General features: G+C 47.3%; 1 protein-coding gene across 2 annotated transcripts in view; it reads right to left on the bottom strand.

Annotated features, from left to right (window-relative positions):
* Positions 1-271: 271 nt before the first annotated feature.
* pip (heparan sulfate 2-O-sulfotransferase pipe) overlaps positions 272-20,210 on the bottom strand; it is a 161,955-nt gene continuing 142,016 nt past the window's right edge. For both annotated transcript variants that reach the window (XM_065428737.2, XM_065428739.2), the window contains one exon: positions 272-3,691. In XM_065428737.2, the coding sequence (XP_065284809.1) occupies positions 3,543-3,691 (149 nt within the window). In that variant the 3' untranslated portion in view covers positions 272-3,542. The remainder of the gene's footprint in view (positions 3,692-20,210) is intronic.

Below are 20,210 nucleotides of genomic sequence, written 5' to 3'. Positions count from 1 at the left end.
AGGAAGGCGCCTGGAGGTGGAGATGGGAATCGCGCGCATGGGAAAGTACGGAAGAGCGCGCTCAGCGCGCGGCAAAGCAGCTCCTTGGTGGCGTTGAGAGAAGCGGGGAAAGAGCCAGGCGGCGAAGCGTCACGGAGGAGTAGGGTAGGCGGAGGCCTGCGGAGTTGACCTCTTCTGGTAGTTGCTACGAGTTCTGTGTGCGCTATGGGCGTACCGGGTTCGTTTCGAGATCGAGGGGCCGAGCACAGAGCGAGAAGGACGGAGCGGCGACGCAAACGGTGGCAGGCAATGCGCGAGTCAACCGGATACCATGGATAGCTAGGGAGACGAGCGCGTGGAAAGTACCTATTATAGGTTGCATTGAACGGTTAAAAGCTGCCGGAATTTAGAGGGATTGGACTCGGTACCAATATTTTCGGGAAGATTGTTCCATTGTTCAATGGAGGCGGGAAGGAAGCACTTATTGAAGGCGTTGCAAGAACAGTGCAAACGCTGGTTGCTAAGGCAGTTGAACAGTCGTCGAAATGAGCGTAATGGAGCATGTAATAAGTTACTGCGTAGTGCAGGAAAGTCAAAATATAATTTATCGAAGAGCTAAAACATTGAGACTTTACGGCGATGTGCTTCAAGACCGAGAGACGATTTCAGGTTATTTATGCAGAGGCAGTGAGTACACGGGGACGTTATGAAGCAAGCTGCCTGGTATTGGATGGCTTCGAGTGAATCAGTCAAGTAGGCCTGATGAGAATTCCATAATGCAGAGGCACATTCCAGTTTGGCGCGGATGTACGTTTCGTACGCTAGTTGTCAGATGGCAGGAGGGAACATAGACAGGGATCTCTTTTTTTATTTATTTCATACTGCAGATCGTGTTACAGATCCAAGCGCATCAAATACATGAAATGACAACATAGGTTCAAAGGAAGCAAGTAAAAGTAAGGCAGCATCAGAATGCGTTGTCACTTATTGTGTGGGCGAATTCCACTCGCTAATGGTACGAGGCAAAAAGGAAAATTGGAATGTGACAGTGTGATAAATGTAAGGGGTTAGTGAACCGGCTTGATGGTGACGCGTGCGGCGTGTAGTTAGGAACGATACATAGGGTGCAGGATCAAGAGCAAATTTGTTATTTATTAGCAAGTAAAGAAACGCTCCATGCGTAATTTTTCTTCTTGTTTCAAGGGGTTCGATACTGTTATTCTTCATTAGCTCAGACGTTGAATCGAACGGTGAACATGTTGAATAAATAAACCTTACTGCTTACCTTTCAATTCTTTATAAAGTTTTTTAAACATTGATTATAGTATTATACATGACAGCACAAAACCCTTGCATACTCGAGCTTAGGCGTGATAAGTAAATTATAAGCGAGTAGTTTAACCATAAAATACATAGTTTGCAAAAGGCGGATCAGCAGATATTCTCAGCATGTGAATTCCGGGAGAGATTGTTAGTGTCTTACAATAACTGGAGACTTCGTGTAAGGGTGATGGTCCAATGTGATACCTGTGATCGAAAGGAACTTTTCTTGCGTGATAGGCGAAGGAGCTTTGTTTATTCTTTGTTTAGAAGCACACACCATTCTTGGCACTATGCTAGGATGTTAGTTAACGAGTTATATAGGCCGTTCTGGATATCAGAACATGTAACTTCACGGTACAGCACGTAATCATCCGCAAACAAACGATTCTCTGTGCCAGAAACAACTCTGTGAAGAATGTCGTTAATATTAGAGGAATTAATAAAAGGGTCTCGAAAATTGCCTTAGCAAATTGGACGTATATCACTTGCTCTGGCCGTGTGGTCGGACCCACGCAAACAAGGATCAAGACTCCGCCAGGCTACAGAAGCATTACGCGACACGGACCAGGTGGAGCAGCTCTGTGCTGTTCAGCGAGACCACGATGCGGCCAGGGAGTTAAAACTCACGGTCCCAACGTGGGAGTAGCCCGCTCTATGGGACCTTGTGCCCCGTAGCTCGCAGGACCTTTCATTAAAGTTATTCCATCCATCCATCCAGTACACTCCCTTGAGGCACACCAGAATAGAGCGCAAGGCCGTCCGACTAATTTCCATCAATTAAAACATACTGATCACGGTTAGTTAAATAGTCTGAAATGCAGATAACTAATAGCTCAGGAAGGCCAACAGTCTTTAGCTTTAAAATTAATTTATCATGAGGGACTTCACCAAAGCGTTGCTAAAATCGAAGAATATGAGATCAACTTGGCCACAACTGTCTAGGCTAAGTGCGAACGAATGAGCGATTGTTATTAATTCGATTACTGTTGAAAACCCTTTAGGAAAACCATGGTGAAATTTTGATAGGATAGAGTGCCGATTAAGGAATTCGTTTTTGCGATTAACAAAGACGTGCTCAATTAATTTAAAGCATGATGAAATTGGGGATATTCGGCGATAGTTAACAGCAAACGATCACCTTTCTTGGGAACAGGAACGATTTGGGCAGTCTTCCAGTCGTCTGCCATTTCGTAGGATGAAACAAATTGTTCCGGAAGTGCTAGCACAAAGCTTTGTGATGTGACCCACCGAAGGTAATTGGTTCGTTATTTCGACACCTAGGTACCTGTATGAGTTTGTTAGTGATAGCGCCACGGAGTTCAGGGATTACGGGAAATGAGTAATGGAGCGTTTACGCTAGACGTGCATGCATTTACATTTCGAAATATTGAGCTGAATGAGCCAAACGGAAAAGGGGTAATAGTACATTACCAAACACCTTGAAATAATAAAGACTGTGCATTGCTGCACAGTGCTTAACCATCTTTCCTAATGTGACTTTACATTTTAAGAAAATTAGAAAATGGAACTAAGACGTACAAAAAAAAAATAAGCCTTTGAAACTCGCCACACTTACTCACAATCAAAGCATCTTTAAAACATTCTACGCACGATGCACAAAAAGGGAATAGCACCCATACGCTTGCGCGTAAGCCGCATTCACGCAATAAAACATCACTGTAACATTTTGCAGAGGCATAAAAAAATGCTTAGGATTATAAAATATTCCCCTTTGTTTACGTGTGCCTTTTCATTTCAGTACTTGGGTGTACCTAGATTAGAGAACTTCTTTAATTATATCTGTTCAGAAAAGCTTCTGATAAGAAGAAATAATTCTTCCACTCATGTTCGTCCTAATGGGAGTTATCATAGTACTTTTTTACCGAGGGGAATATCGCCACAAGTACTGCAATTTCGATTTACGTGGTCGTACCAAGTGGCTACACCAAGATGCCATGAATAGATCGTAGCGGTAACGCATATACACCCGCGAACAAAAGCGCCCACAAAGTGTGGGCTCGCTGAAAATACTGAATTCCTTCGTAATTCCAACGCAAGAGCTGTAAATGACGAGGGCACTGGAATGTTAACGATATCCAATTGGGACAGCAGTCTTGAGTTCCATTTTGCATTCATAGACGGATTGTAAGGTCGGCCTTATCGTGGAATCCCTGGCCCGTACTTCCTGCTGGCATTTTAAGAGTGTAAACGAGGATTCCATGCTGTAGGGAACAATCGAGCTAGGCGGCCAGGCGTCGCCACTGTGCGTGGAGCCGCTGTCGAACGAACTCGTACAGCTCGTACTCGAGGCTGATGTTACGACGAAGCATCTCGCGCGTCCGCAGTGCCACCTTGCTTGGACCACTCCAGTTGCGATTCTTGTGCAGTCCTGAAATAAAACATGGAGCAGAGGCTCAAATTCAGCCAGGCACCACAGCAGTTGTCCATAATCCGTTTCATGCTGCCATACTGCCAAAATTCTGCTATTAAGGCTGGTAGTACTTTCTTCAAATATTGAATGTATAAATAACACATATATAGCGTACAACGCTATGGAGACTAATGAGATGGCTTGCATTTCCTGCTTTCGCACCAAGATTTAGTTTGGTGTTTTTGTCTAAGAAATCATTTGTAGCCGATTATTTTTTTTGTGTGCGCGCGTGTGTGCTTGTGTGTATGGGCTTGCACTGTATTTCCTGTGCATTGTTCTGTCGAATGCGCCAGCATTAGGACCCTCGTTGTTGTTTCTGGGCACTTTAATATAAACCCATGATTAATTTATTAATTTTCTTATTGGTATTTAGATTATCAATAATGGCGGTTGTTTAATATCACATGATTTTTGCTCCTCTCTGTAAAAAATGATTTTGCATGCAGTGGGTTACAGTCTGCTGAGATACGTCAGTACAGTCTTCGGCTTCTGGTCGCATTGTTCGAAATGCAGTGTACAGTATTAAAGATATTCTTACAAATTTTGCCTACAATTCCACAATAGTAAAAGCTGCAAATATCTTCTGTGAACTTGGTCTATCAAATTTTCAACCATTGCACATCGAAGCAGTTCTAGTCAAACATTGTTGGAATTGGATTGTACGTACCACCTTTACTGTCTGACATATTCTTGACTTAAGTAGAAAAACTTTTGACCACAGCCTGCACAGTTCGCATGCTTTTGAAGGTTTTATATACGTTGACGATTTCTCAGTTATCATGGACCAAGGTGGTACTTTTAAGTCCTTTGATGTTAAAAATATTTTAGATGATTTAAAACATTATTCATTCATTTATTAGTACTGACAGCCTTTGCATGCCATTACAGGAGTTGACAAAGTAAAGCATAAGTATACATGGGCGTAAGTTCAACAACATCACCTGACACAATGTACAAACAAATGCACTGGACAAAAAAAATGCTAAATTAGCAAACAAGAATAGAGAATACACAACTTGAGGCAACGACTTATGCTGTTACCTAGGTGCGCTGTGGTGTATGAATGATTCGAGGCGTTGAATAAAGACATCAAGGAGTCATTTCTCACGATGGAGTCAGAAAGCAGGTTCCACTGCTTAATAACTCAAGAAAAAAAAACTTTACTTAAAGCTATCATGAGCAAGTGGCACAGCAATGTACATACTGTGGCGATGCCTAGATGGTTCGTCGGAGTGAACTGTGAAGTACTCTGTTGTGTTAATCTTAAATCACCGGTCAATTAGCAGGAAAACAACCTTCATACTCTCCACCATGGTTCTGCCAGCAAGCGTCTCAAGGTTTGCTTGTTTACATAACTCGGTCGGTGAATAGATGCGGCGATATTTATTATAGATTAAAAGGGATGCCAATCTCTGCATTTTTTATATTTTTGCTATGTTACATGCCGTGTAGGGATCCCACACAATTTTCTCTTATTCAATGACTGGTCTTACCAGTGCTCTATTGGTGAGTAATTTTACATCGGGAGTACCATTGCGGATGTTACGACTCAGACCCCCAACTACCCATTAAGCCTTTGAGCACACATTATCTATGTGCATATGCCAGCGTAGGTAGGAAGTGAAAGTTAAACCGAGGTACTTGTGATGTTCCACTCTGTTAACTTGATTACCTGCTATGAAATAAGGGTATTTCATTATATTTTTCTTTCTAGTGACGGATATCATTACTGACTTGTCCACGTTTAGCACCATTTGCCACGTCGAGTACCATTTTTCTATTTCTTGTAAGTTAGTGCTTAGCTTCTCTTTGTTAGTGGGGGATTTATTTGTGTGTATACGACAAAAATCATCTGCGAGGAATCCTACTGGAACTGTGATAGATTTTGGTAGATGATTTACGAAAACCACGAGCAAAAGTGGGCCGAAAACGCTGCCTTGAGGCACACCTGAGTCCACCGGGGAAAGAGACGATTAAAAACTCGAAGGTCAACGAACTGTGCTCGAGAGGTGAGGTAACAAGAAAACCAGTTTGTTATTTTCGGGTTTCTGAAAAGTGGTAAAATCTTTTGCTGCACCTTTGGGTGGGGTACCTTGTCGAAGGCTTTTGCGAAATCCAGGTATATTATATAAGTTTGTTCACGGCCGTTTATTGCTTGAGATTGATCGTGAACGGTTTCAATAAGCTGGGTGACTGTGGATAGATCTTTATGGAACCTATGTTAAGAAGTGTGTAGGACGTTGTTACAGTCCAGGTATGCCAACAAGTGTTTAAAAACAATATGTTCCAGTAATTTGGAACAACTGCATGTAAGAGAAATCGGTTGAAAATTATTGACAACGGATGTGGAACCGCTCTTATGAATCGGAATAATTTTTGCGCGTTTCCATGCAGCCAGGGAAGGTCCTGTGGCAATAGATGCTTGCGAAATTTTGGTACGGTATTTGGCAACCCACTCTGCATAGCGAGGAAGCCACTCTGCCTATCGAGGCATTTCCTTTACAGAAAAGCCCTGTCATTCACAACTGAACTGCCCGTAGACAATACCCTTCAATTCTTGGATTTAAGCCTCACGTTCTCAAAGGATCAAGTATACTTGAGCTATTCACCGCGACAAAAGAAAGAACTTCCTTACGGCTCCTCGCATCCTAAGCTTATCGAAAGAGCTATAGCTTCACTCTGCCAGGGGTCAGCACTCAAGAAGTCCTGTGAACAGAAGATGCAGGGCAGTTTTGTCAAGCAGTTCATTAGGCTTTCAAAAGTGGGCTACCCTCGTTTGGTCCTAACTTCCGCGGCCGAATCTCTGTAACAGAACCCAGAAGCGGGCGCTCCAGCGTATGAGGCAACAGCCGGTGAGCAGAGTCGCCTAAGGCCGCAAGTTGTGCCGTATGTGCAAAAGGTGAGTCACAATTTGAACAATGATAATCCCTCCCCTACCGCCGAAAGGGGTGCAAGCGAAGCTCGGGATCCGCGGCTCTTCGTTGTCTACCGAGTCGTCTTCGCGCTCCATCAGGGCGAGGACGTCACGTCGATGATGAGCGGTTTCTCCAGCGAGTCACCGGCGGCGTTCACGAAACGCCGCCTTTTCTTCGGCTGAATGTAGTAGTAGTAGAAAACTTTTAATGAGATCGTTTAAGAGATTCGCGGATTCGAAGCCTCCGTCGTCTTTCTTGGCGCCGGCGACTTGAGGCTTCTCTTCAGCAAGGTTGGGCCCCTAGTCCAGGGCTCCACTGAGTCGCGCTGCATCAGCAGCGTGCCGCACTAAGGCCCTTTGGGCCGCGAGCTCGCTGCTGGTGAGCCGGCTCTCCCATTGCTCCGCACTCGGGAATTCGTGTTGGTGGAATGCTTTATTTCGTTCGCACTCCCATGTGATGTGGTATAGTGTGGGTGTGTCGCCGCACCAGGGGCAGTTTGCTCTGTATTGTGTTGGTGACATCTTGTTATAGATGTACAAGTTGGGGAAGGAGTTTGTTTGTAGCCTACGCCAGCCGACTGCTTCCTCCCTCGTGAGGGCTTTGTGTGGTGGTGGGTACTTGAATCTAGTCCCCCTGTATAGTTGTAATGTCTCTGTGTATCCCCCCTCGCATGCTAGTAGCTGAAGCTCCAGAACATCTGACATGCCTGCTCGGTATGTAAGCCCTCGAGCTAGGCTGTCTGCTCTTTCGTTCCCCGCTACGCCTGCGTGGCCTGGGACCCAGATTATGTGTTGTATGGGTGTCTGCTCAGCAGAGGCTGCTGCCCCACTGATTATCCTGAGGGCCATGCCGCTAATTCTGCCCTTCGTATAGTTTTTACACGTGTCTTTCGAGTCTGTTAAGATGTTTAGGGATCGGCCTTTCCTATAGCCTTCTGCTACCGCCAGCGCGACGGCAATTTCCTCGGCCTCCGTTATGCCCACGACCTCCACTGAGGCGCATGTGGCCATGTCTCCTGTGCTATTAGCTACCACCGTAGCGGCTAAGCGCTTCCCTGCATGTACGTACATGGAGGCGTCCGTATAGACTGTGTTCTCTGACCGGCCTAGCCTCCTTTCTAGCTGCTCGGCCCTTGCTGTTCGTCTGTCCTCGTGTAGGTTAGGATCCATGTTTTTAGGCAGGGGTCCTACATTAAAGGTCTTTCTAAGGTCGTCCGGTACGTCCGCGTATCTGTCTACCAGTCCGCACGTGTTCCGACCCAACCTTCTCAGGAGCGCCCTTCCCGTAGAGGAGCCTCTGAGTCTGATGAGTTGTGCCCCCAATTGAGCCTCGGCAAGCTCATCGAAGGTATTGCTGATTCCGAGTTGGAGTAGCTTCTCGTTTGATGCGTTTCTGGGCAGGTGTAGAGCAATCTTGTACGCCTTCCTGAGAATACAGTCGGCTTGCTCTCGCTCCGCCTTTGTTGTTGCGTGGTAGGGCAAGGAGTACATAACTCTGCTAACGATTAGGCTGTTGACGAGTTTGAGGGTATCTTCTTCTTTCATCCCGTACCTTCTCTGAGAGACTCTACTGATCATTCTGCCAACCTGCTCCGCGGCTCTTCTCAGCAGGCTGATGGTATGGCTGCATTTTCGGCTGCTCTGCAGCCACATGCCTAGGATTCGTACCATGTTCTGCTCTGGGATCAATTGCCCCTCTAGAACTACTTCCAGCGAGGCTTTGGTAGGATTTCTTCCGATCCTGATGATTTCCGACTTCTCCGTCGAACATCTGAGGCCTCTCTCCCTGACGTAGGTCTCTACGCAGGTCGCAGCTTCTTGTAGTCTGTCCTGCTTCTCCCCTAACGATCCTTGGGTGACCCACACCGTGATGTCGTCGGCATACATCGCGTGTTGGATGCCCGGGATTTCCTTGAGGCGTCTTGCTAGCCCGATCATCGCCATATTGAACAGGACGGGCGATATCACGGAGCCTTGGGGTGTTCCTTTGCAAGGCGTGGTGAAGACGTCGCTTCTCAGCTCGCCTAGTCCCACGGTCGCTGTTCTGTCGCTCAGGAAGGCCCTGATGTAGTCATGGGTTCTTCCCCCGCAGTTGGTGTTGTTGATGCCTTCCATGATGGCGGCGTGGCTCACGTTGTCGAAGGCTCCCTTTATGTCGAGGGCCATGACAACGTTTTCGCCACTTCTCGGCATTTTCTCGAGTACTTCCTCCTTGAGTTGGAGTAGTACGTCCTGCGTAGACAGGTGGGCTCTGAACCCGTACATGCTGTCTGGGTACAGTTGGTTCCTCTCTAGGTGCGACTGGATCCTTTTTGTGATTACTTTCTCGTACATCTTGCCCAGGCACGACGTGAGGGAGATCGGCCTGAGGTTCTCGACCTGGAGTTTCTTGCCTGGCTTCGGGATCATTACCACTACCGCGTGTTTCCACTCGGCCGGCACTTTTCCTTCGTGCCAGAGCTTGTTGAAGTAGGCTGTGAGCTGATCTATGGCGCCATCGCTGAGGTTTCTTATGAGCGAGTTCTTGATTCTGTCCGCCCCCGCTGCTGTGTTTTTTGTTGCCGACCTGATCGCCTCGACGACTTCCTCTCTCGTTATGGGCCGATCCATGGTGGGATTCTCTTCGCCCTGGTACTCTTCTTGGTAGCTTTCGACCTGGTCTCTGCCGTAGCATTTGACCCGGACTTCCTCGAGTAGCTGTTCGTCCGTGCCCGTGTACTGGTGCACCAGCCTCTGAATCGATTTGCCGCTTTCTGATTTGTTCTTGCTCGGGTCCATGAGGGACTTGAGGATCTGCCACGTCCTGGCCGTGCTGAGGGTGCCGTTCAGCGCGTTGCTGAATTGCTGCCATCCTTGCCTAGCCAGCTGCGTTGCATACTCCTCCGCTTGTTTAGTTATTTCGGCTATTTTAATCTTTAGCTTCCTATTGAACTTCTGTCTTTTCCAATGCTTGGTGAGGCCGCGTCTCGCCTCCCATAGCTTGAGGAGCCGCTTGTCCACCTCCGGAGTTTGTTCGGTTCTATCCACCTCTTTAGTATAGAGTTCTTGGATCTGTCTGAGTTGCTGGCTCCACTCCTCCGCAGATACAATGTCGCCCTTGATCTGCTTGCAGTGTGCTCTGAAGGCGTCCCAGTCCGTTAGGCGGACCTTGCCTATTTTCCGCTTGATATTGTTTGCGGTTGTGCTGATCCTTATTATGTGGTGGTCGCTTCCAAGGTTCTCGAGCAGGTTCTCCCATTCTGCTTGTCTGGCGCCCCTTACGAAGGTTAAGTCAGGGCACGTGTCTGAACTGACGCTGTTCCCCTGTCTAGTTGGGTGGTGTTCGTCGGTTAGCAATTCGCACTCTGCCTGTTCTGCTGCAGCGCAAATGCCACGTCCCTTCTTGTCGTCTTTATTGTAGCCCCACCTCGGGCTCTTGGCGTTGAAATCACCTGCTATTACTAGGGTGTTGTTCCCCGCGAACTTTTTCGCCTCCGTAAAGAGCCTAATAAAGTCCCCATCTTTCTGTCTGGGCGGGCTGTATAGGTTTATAATATAAGTGCTTTTAGATCGTGCTTTCTTTTTGGGGATTATCTCCGTGATCACGTGTTCGATCCGGGTGTCCTTTATTTCGTTATGTGCTATGGCTACTACTTGTTTGCTAATGAGAGTTGCCGTACGGCCATTTTCCTGACACGTGTAGCCCCTAAGCGTAGGGGTGCAGTTTGTTTCCTGTAGCATAATTACGTCTGGTGGGGTTCCTCTGGCATAGATGAATTGCTGCAGGAGGCCTTGTTTTTGCCTGTACCCCCTGCAGTTCCACTGCCACATCTCTAATTGTTGGAGGCGTTCTGCCATGATGGGTTACCATTATTTGCGTTGGGGGTTTCTGTGCCGAACCTGCGTTCGTTAAGTAATCTGTCTCTAGCATCATTGGTTATTCTCTGTGTGTTTTGGCTCTTGATGTGCGTCCTGACATTCTGTTCTAACAGGGCAAACTTTTGTTGTCCCTGCTGCATTTCGCTTTTTAACTGCTGCATCTGCTCTTGCATCTGCCTCTGCATGTTCATCATGAAGGTTTTAAGGTCATCGTTGGAGGTCCCTCCCTCGTGGTGTTGTTGCCCCGTCTCCATCGCCCTAGGCGGTGGGGTCAGAGTCCTAGGCGGGGCATAGCCTGTCCTCGATTCACGTAGTTCTCTGATAACCTCGCTTAGCTGCTTCCTAAGCTGCTCAAGTTCACGTTTAAGTGTCGTATTTTCCTCCGCTAGCTGTTTCTCGCGTGCGGTTTGTGTGTTGTTTGTGTTCGAGTGCGGAGCAAAGAGTGATTTGGGAGGGCCGTCTCCCCAGCTCACCTTAACGCCGCCGCTCTTCTTCTTTTGCTGTCTCTGCCCTTGCGTCTGCTTCTGCTGTTGCTTGCCGTTGCCGCCCAGGGGTGGGAAGGACTCGTCCCTTTCGGATCCCCGGCTCTGGCTCCGGTTCCGGCTGCCCCCGCGGCTGCTCCGGCCCGACTCCTGACTCTCGTCACGGAACCATCTTGGTGTTCTTCCCCGGCTGCGGCCCCGGCTACGGCGTTGCTGCTGCAGGGGGCCCCACCGCAGCTCGCTCGCCGACTTGAGTCGCTGTTTGCAGTCTCTCGTGCCCGCCACGTGGTCGCCGCCACACAGCAGGCATTTGGGTGTGCATGGGTGGTCTGCCGCCGGGTTCTGGAGACCGCACTGTCTGCAGGCCCTAGTCTCCGGATTCGGGCAGACGTCCATTCGGTGCCCCTGTTGGCCGCAGGTGTAGCATACCTGCCTCGTGGGCCGGTACGGGTAGCACCAAAATTCTCCGCTGTGGTAGAGAACTTGCTTCGGGAGGGTGGGGCCGTCGAAGGTGATGATGGCCGTGCTGGATCTCCCGAGCATTCTGGCTGTTAGGATCTTCACGCCTTGCGTGCGAACTCTGAGGCTTGCCTTGAGTTCCTCGGGCGAAGTCTCCGGATCCACTCCGTGGATCACCCCGCGTAGCGTGCCGTCCGGCGCCGCCACGTGTGCGTTTACGGCGTAGTTCTTGCCTCCGAAGCTCAGCTGCTTGATGCGCATAATCTTCTTGGCCGCTTCTTCGTTGCTGGTGCTCACAATTATGATGTTCGATCCAGCGCGCAGCCGGATGATCAAGTCTTCTTCCTTACATCCCCGCTCGGTAGCCGCGACTACCGCCCGCGCCACGTGGTGTTGGTGCAAGTCTCTGACTGCGAGTCCTCTCGGCCGGAGGACGATTTTAAAGTCGTCTCTGGGGAGCGGAGGCAGGCGTCGCCTCGGCGCTCCCTCCCTCTCCTTCTTCTCCGCCGCGGCTGGCGCGCCAGCTGCGTTCTTCGTCGCCCCTGAAAAAGGCGCGCAATCTAGGCCGTTTCCCGCCAAGACTTGCTGCTTGCCGCCGCCGTCTTGGCGTTTCCGTTGTTTCTTCGACATGGCGACTATCCAGTCGTCTTCTTTTTCTCTGTCGATTCCGCTTACTTGTGAGCATTGGATCGTTGAGGTGCTGCTTCCCGGGGCTTGGATCCCTGCTGCAGCGAGGCCGTCTCGGTCTTGCTGCATGTGGGCCACTTCGATGGTGTCGTGGAAGTCTTCTTCCATGTTTTCCTGGGATTCAGCCGAAAATCTTGTCGGTCTTAAGGTCACGGGTTGGTCGTAGCTCGGATTGCTCGTTCGGGACATCGCTCCGATGCGTCTTCACCGCGGGCCGAAGCCGGGAAGGCCGCGGAGCCCCGTACGGAACGCCCTGCCGACCACGTGGGAACTTCAAATGCCGATAAAATCCGAAAAAAGGGACCCACCGGCTTGAAATTGGTATCCTCGTGGTCCTCTTCACTTCCGACGTCGATTCCGACCAAAATTTCGGTAGTCCGATGGGATTAACCGGGTCAAAGGACCCCAAAATCACGGAGCGCATGTGAGGCACGTCCGCACTCTTCGGCGAACGCAGCGTTCCTCTCTTCGGCTGAACGCACGACGCGCGGCCCGCTCCCGCTGCCGTTCATTCAACGCAACCTGCTTGCCCTTCGGCAGAACGAACCAAACGCTGCCTCCCTATCTGACTGCCGGGCCTGAACTGGCGGGTGAGCCACGGCCGGGCTAGAGGAGCGACGCGCTCCAGCACGGCCTTGGGCGAGCGACAGAAGAACTTCAGTTTGGTCTAGCTGGTGTTGGCTGCATATCCCATTCACCGCAAATAAAGACGGGGACAGCGGAAGAAAACAGAAGAACGGCACGCTCGGTAACTTTCAGCTGGTTTATTCACGGCCACCCGCGGCAATTTATAACCAAATATAACAGGCACAGAACGCCGCAACAAGAACACTTATCAGACTAGCGAGGTAACCAATTATAAAAAAAAATCTGTCTCCAATAAAGCAACCTAATGGAAGTATCACTAACACAGTCGTGGCCTTCCTTTTTTATCTGATATGCCTCCACCCATTCGCGAGCAGCCTGGTCCTGGCTACTCCCTAGACTCTTTATGTCTTTGAAAAGCGAACACGCGATCACACCGTTTCCCTCGTCCGGAGGGAAGGGACGCCTGTGATTCGTTCTCGCCTTGCGCTGCATCGACATCATCATGGATATAAAACTCCGCCTTAAACCGCCAGTGGCTGAACCGGTTAGCGTGGTGGTCTCGCAAACCGGTGGTCGGTGGTTTCAATCTGCAGACCGACTAGCGATTTTTATTTTTGCGCGGCTTGAGTTTTTCAGTACGGCAATACCAACACCGACGCCGACACGCCTGAGGCAATGCAAGCTTCGCTTGAAAAAGAGGCCAATAGGTACGGAGTGCCTGTCGTATTCTCCGCTCCAAACGGGCTGACCCAACTGTGTCCCCGTATAATGGGCAGCTCGATGTTAGGCTGCCAATTAAACTTCTCAATCCCTACGTGCGCAGCGCCACCGGGATGGTTTATAAAATCCCCCTGTCTTGGGGAAAGTCCTATATAGGACAAACAGGCCGCGGCGTCAATCGCCGAACTAGGAAGCATGCTAATAATCTGAAGAAAGACTTCAGTGCTTATCTTTCAGCGCACTCTAAAGACTGCCGTTGTGATCCGGTTTTTCGTGATGTGCAGATCCTGGGAAGAAGTAAAGATAGACGACGCTTGTGCTATTAGAAGCGTTTTACAAACAAAAAAACACTGCTTGCGTAAGCCAGACCTCTGTTGTTTTGGACAATGCAGAGGTTGCTTTCTTTAGATCTGCCAAGATCCAGCCCTGATAATCGCCCTCGGTAGTGACAGGTGCACCTGCGTATTTGGAATAGTGTACATAATCTTCTCACTCTTTTTCAAGTTTTTAGTAGCGCTTGTGACGTACGTGTTCTGTGTCTCTTCTTTGTATTTGTGTCTCCACGCTACATTATGTTGGTAAGCAAGCACCAAATAGCCCAACAAGAAGTCCTGCAACATGTACCACCCGTTTCTTGTTACGGGTATCTGCCATAGCATGAACACCATAATGAACACGCGCGCACGCTCCTTGTCCTATAACCCGCTGTTGGGATGTGCCATGGTATGTCAATCAGCACCAGGGTAGGTGTGGCAGCTTGGGCTAGTCGATACATACTTGGGTTATTCGGTAAGTACTTCGGCTAGTTGGTACTGATGTGATCATAATCATCAACACACGGCGAATAAATTAAAGTGCTAGTTAGTGTTCACACAATATGTCCTGGTTTTATTATTATTATTATTATTATTATTATTATTATTATTATTATTATTATTATTATTATTTTTATATAGTCGGCAGCGATACAGTGGCCTGTTAAACTGATCGCCTGTACTTCCACAGATCACCTGGCCTGCTGAAGGTTTTCCCGCTGGATTGACAGAGGTGCGTCCATCGACGCCTACCGACACTGCTCGGCTGATTTCATCGCCTGGATCCTGCTCTTCTGGCAACGCTGACCCGGCGTTTCAGCATAAAACACCCACTCAACCCTGACCGCTTCGCAGTCGGCAGCGATACAGTGGCCTGTTAAACTGATCGCCTGTACTTCCACAGGTATATTTTCCTTTGTAATCTTTTGCTTTTCATTGTATGTGAAGTGCTGCCGACTGCCAAGCGTTGCTCTTATAACGTGTCGCGATGTCCGAAGACAGCCTTTGTATTGCCTGTCAAAAAAGTCTGCCTAGTGATGGGCGTATTATGGCGTGTTGTGAATGCATATATTCATATCATCTCGGACATACTTGCTCGGGTATTGCCCCTAATACCTTTAACACTATGGGACAGGCGAAACGTGAGGGTTGGGTATGCAAGACCTGCAGAGCTAACAAAAAGCAACCTTCTTCATCCCAGTCGGATTCAGCGCAGGCGGCAGGCAATAACGACGCTATTTTAGCTCTTGTTGCGGAAATCAAGGACGTAAAAAAAAGCTTAGAAGTACTACCGGCACTGCATTCTAAGGTTGACTCGCTCTTGTTTCTGAAAGCCGAATTCTTAAAGCTGTCGAAGACCGTCTCTGACCTTGAAGACGCCGTCACTTTCTTGTCAAAGCAGTACGAGACTACACGTGAACAGCTCAAGTTGTCTGAAGAAGCAGCAAGGACCAGAGACAGAGAAATTCAGAAGTTAAATGAGACTGCCCGTGTTCGGGCTGAGATTTTGCAACGATTGCAGCACGATCAAAATGAATCTGAACAGCACAGCAGAAAGGCAAATTTCGAAATTCGTGGCTTGCCGGTTGCTGATAAGGAAGACTTGAAAAAAATACTGCATGATCTGGCTGATAAAATTGATTTACCCGAATTTTCTGTTGATACTGACGTCGTTGCTGTCCACCGACTTTCTGGCAAAACAGACACTGTCCCTACAGTCTTGGTTCGTTTCTCAACGGTAAACATGAAAGAAAACTGGATGAGGGCTCGTGGAAAGCTTCGACAGCTCTGTGAATCCAAACTACTTCCGAAGCTCTACTTCAATGACAATCTAACCAAGGCAAATCGGCATCTGTTCTGGCTTGCCCGGGCCGCAGGCAAGCTACACAAGTACAAGTTCGTGTGGGTGAGAGCAGGCAAAATCTTCGCTAAGAAGGACGACGTCTCTCCACTCATTCGCATTACCAATGAAATGGATGTTGAAAAAATCCAATGAATATGTATCCGTCTGTTTTGCTTGATTTTCCGAGCTTTCGAGTTTTTAAGGACAGCTTCGGTCCGAATTCCGAATCGGACTTTACTTTGGTCAATATAAATATTCGCAGTCTACGTAAATACTGGGATGAGTTTAAACATATTGCAGAAGATGCCAGAAATTTTGTGGATGTATTTGTGCTAACCGAAATAAATATTCCCGAATCAAGCACACAGTTTTTTGCCATAAAAGGTTACAGTGAAAAATTTATCACTCGTTTACACCGTCGAGGGGGTGGAATTGCAGTTTTTGTGAATGAAAAGTACACAGTATCATGCATTGATGTAGATCTGGCTCATGCTGAATGCCTGTGTTTAAATGTAAGCTTTCTTCAGACCGCTCTTACTTTGTTAGCGATCTATCGGCCTCCTGCAAACAGCGTTAGTCGCTTTATAATAGAATTAGAGACTGTTTTGAAGCGTTTGAGTTATGAGGAGGTGTTTTGCCTCACCGGTGATTTAAATATTGACGTATTATGCCCAGGCAACGCTCAAGTGTCAGACTATTTATCTGCCCTTTCTGCTTTTGGCCTCGAAAGCATGGTCACCACCTTCACACGTGAAGAAATTGTGAATGGCCGAATAACGCATTCTTGTTTAGACCACATCGCCGCACGGGCGCCTAATCATGATCTGCATTCATGCGTGATTACGCAACGCTTAGCAGACCACTATTTCACTGTCTGTCGTTTCAGCTTGAGGCGTCTTTTTAACACACCTCAACGTTGGAAAGTAAATAGCTCAGATAGGCGGATGCGCGTTATCTTTGTTGATCAACGCAAATTGGATGAAATGATTGGCAGGTTCGATTGGTCTTCACTGATTGTTTCCGGAGTGCCAGTGTTTATTTATGAACAATTCAGTTCGAAAATACGCAGCTTTCAAGAAGCCTGCACTCGAATTGTTCTAACTAAACAGAGAAGAAATCATAACTGGCTTACCGTGGATATAATGAATGCAATCGCCTACCGAGACTTGCTGTGGAAACGGCTTAAACGAACTCCTAACAATGCTGAGCTTCGCGCTAGCTACAGAAGCGCAAGGAATAAAGTCGTCGCCCTTATACGATGCGCAAAACGCCGCTACTTTCAACGTCAGTTTCAATTATCTGTTCGAAATCCGGCAAAGACGTGGTCACTGATAAACCACCTACGCGGGAAAGACACTAATAATTCAAAGCTAGCTGACACTTTCCCATGTGATCTTGCACAGACAGCCGCAATCTTCAATAAACATTTCGCGCGCGTTTCGGGAGCAACTTCAATGGTGCCAGCTGGCCGCTCTGGAAAAGAAAAAATCATATCGGCTTCCGCGTTCTTACCAACGATAACATTCGACACACTCGCAAGAATAGTTGCTGGGTTTAGGCGACATAAGCCAGCTGGTATAGACGGTATATCGGCATCTTTGCTCCAACGAAACTTCAACGCACTATCGCATATTCTTCTTGTTATACTTAATGGATTCCTAGAGACGGCTACAATGCCGGTGGAATTAAAAACGGCTATTGTATCTCCATTATTTAAAGGAGGAAAGAAAGGTATTGTGGACAGTTACCGACCTATTTCGATCTTGCCTATCATGTCACAAATAATAGAAAAATTTCTCTTAGAAACTATGACGTCATTTCTAGATAAGTTTTCAGTTATATCGAGTCGTCAGTTCGGCTTTGTCGCGGGACGGGGCACCATCGCTCTGCTCGAGGAATTTTCAAATGAATTGAACACAGCTTTAGAACACAACATGTTTGCATGCGCATTGTTTCTCGATACATCTAAAGCTTTTGATACTGTGAACCACGAACTCCTGCTTGAAAAACTATACCTGCTCGGCTTCAGGGGGCCATTTTACCAGTTCCTAAAAAACTATTTGTCCGGCCGCTCGCAGGTGATATCTTTAGACAACGAGTTATTCGTCAATAACAAACTACCCTTGAAAGCTGGAGTGCCTCAGGGCTCTATATTGTCTCCTCTTCTCTTTAACATATTTATAAATGACTTTTCTTCAGCTGTTTCGAAGTGTATGATATTTCAGTATGCACACGACACTGTCCTTTTAACTAAACATATCTGTTACTCAAAAGCAATTGCACTACTTCAAGAGAGTGTGTACGACGCAGTGACCTGGTTTGCTAACAACTGTTTGTCAATAAACAAAGAAAAAACAAAACTGTTATGTTTTAGAAATCCACTTAAAGCAACGGTTACAAATTTACCCTTGTTTCTACACTGTCGTACTTGCCAATCATGTCAGTGTGCCCCTGTAGAATATGTTAACTCCATTAAATACCTTGGCGTTTTCTTTGACAGTGACCTCTCATGGAATGATCACATGACGTATCTTTGCGGCAGGCTCAGAAGTGTTTCCTCGCTGCTTTTTAATATTAAATCCATTGTTCCGATGCCTGTAAAAATCACTATCATGCACGCCTTAGCATACAGTGTGTTACGTTATGGCATTACATTGCTCGGGTTTTGCTCATCTCGATGGCTCTGTCGAATTGACAGAATTCTAAAAAATATGTTGAAGTCCATTGTTTATAACTCTTCCTCGGCCGACAATGTGAACTTATTTATACATCTGGGTCTTCCGTCATTTAAAACTTTGTTCACTCAAACGTGTTGTGGTAAGACATTTTTGGAGCCCTGATTTCAAACAAGAATATCTTGCTCCCCGTGCACTGCGGAAAACATTGCGGTTTGTAGTACCGCACTGCAACACAAGATTTGGTAAGGCTAGTAGGTATGCTTATGTCCCAAGAATATTCGATGACCTTCCTGATCATATATTTACTGCAACTTCGAAACGAAACTTGAAAAAAATTTTGAAGGCACTGTAAGATATGTATAATACTACATTTCTCTTTTCTTGTTTCTTGTATTTCTTTTGTCACTAATTTCAGCTGATTTTCTGTTTCATTTTGTGTGATGAACTTCACGAGCTTGTCATTTCTGTACATGCTGCCATTTTGACTTTGTTTGCCGACATGCCGGGCCAAGTCACGCAAGCCACTTTGTTGGCTTTGACGGGCCTGCCTTCTGATGCACGATTATTGTAAGATGGCAATAATAATAATTATTATTATTATTATTATTATTATTATTATTATTATTATTATTATTATTATTATTATTATTATTATTATTATTATTATTATTGGCCAGTCTCCCGTTGTGGTGTGTATACCATAGTGCAAAAACTATCAAAGTCAACATTTGGCTATCATATTACCATGCTAGTTGGTGTTGGCACGAGAGAAACATAAGTGCGTTTGGGGCTCATTGTATAGGAATCGAGAAAATCATCTCACATTACATTTTGGCACATTACCAGTGCGGACATTTTTGAAAGAGTCAGGCTTTTCTTTACCGTGGAGTGCCCATTATTGCACTGTTGCGAAGGAGTGTGCTTCTGGGATGCTTTGCGAAGTCAGTTGAAGAAACTACATTCCCTAAGAATCAAGCTTCTAGCAGTTAAGAACGAGGACGGGCTGCCAGGCTACCTAATAATGTTTATAGGACTCCACTGTCTATGGCGGGCACGCATGGCGGGAGTTTACTGCGACCCCCACGGGCGTCCAGCAGGCCTCCAGTATAACGAGAGTACTGCCCGGTACACTGAAGTGCTCAAAATGCAAGAATTTGTTCCTCACTGGATGCCTATAAGGTGAAGCTAATGGAAGACTTCGCGACAACTCCAACGATGGAGTGGCTGACTGCCTTTTCTCCATTTTCCCTTTGTACGATGAATTCCAAAGTAAGAAGTGCATGCCATTCTTCATAATCTAAAGATATAGAGCGCTTGTGGCTTAATGTTGCGTTGGGTTGCTGCACTAGGGCGGTCGAGGTTCGAATCTTGACGCGATTCCTTTTATGTGCGAAAGGGTCAAATGACTCTTTGAGCGAAAAAAATGGCTGTGGCTTAGCTAAGGTTAAGCCCAGGATGCGCAGCATACTAGCCTCCATTTTAGTTATTGAACCACTGTTTAGCCTGGTGAATTGCTGTTGCTTGGCTATATTTGGTTCGGCTAGACGAAGAAACAACTCATGCGTTACTCTGCTTCGCCTTCAAGCGTGGAACGCGACAGCGTTCCCGTCGACCCGCCAAGGGGTGTAAGACAATGGGCTGCGGCGCAGCGACTACGCGCCCCGCATTGGACGCGGTGAGCGTCGAGCAACGCAGCGTTCGGCGCGGCAACGAAATGTGCGCCTGAGCAAGCGACGCACGCCTGAGAAACAGCTCGTTTCTAAGGCAACACCGCATTCACTAGAGGCGCTTTTGTACCGCTTTGAAGCATCGTACTAGTGGCTCAGTGGTAGCGTCTCCATCTCACACTCCGGAGACCCTGGTTCGATTCCCACCCAGCCCATCTTGCAAGAGTTGAGCCAAAGCCACCTAGAAACAAGCGCAGCTGCTTATAT

The sequence above is a fragment of the Dermacentor albipictus genome, chromosome 6, assembly GCF_038994185.2.
Source record: "Dermacentor albipictus isolate Rhodes 1998 colony chromosome 6, USDA_Dalb.pri_finalv2, whole genome shotgun sequence".
NCBI lineage: Eukaryota > Metazoa > Arthropoda > Arachnida > Ixodida > Ixodidae > Dermacentor > Dermacentor albipictus.
Note: the sequence above shows the minus strand (reverse complement) of the source record. Positions and strands in the feature narration are given on the sequence as shown.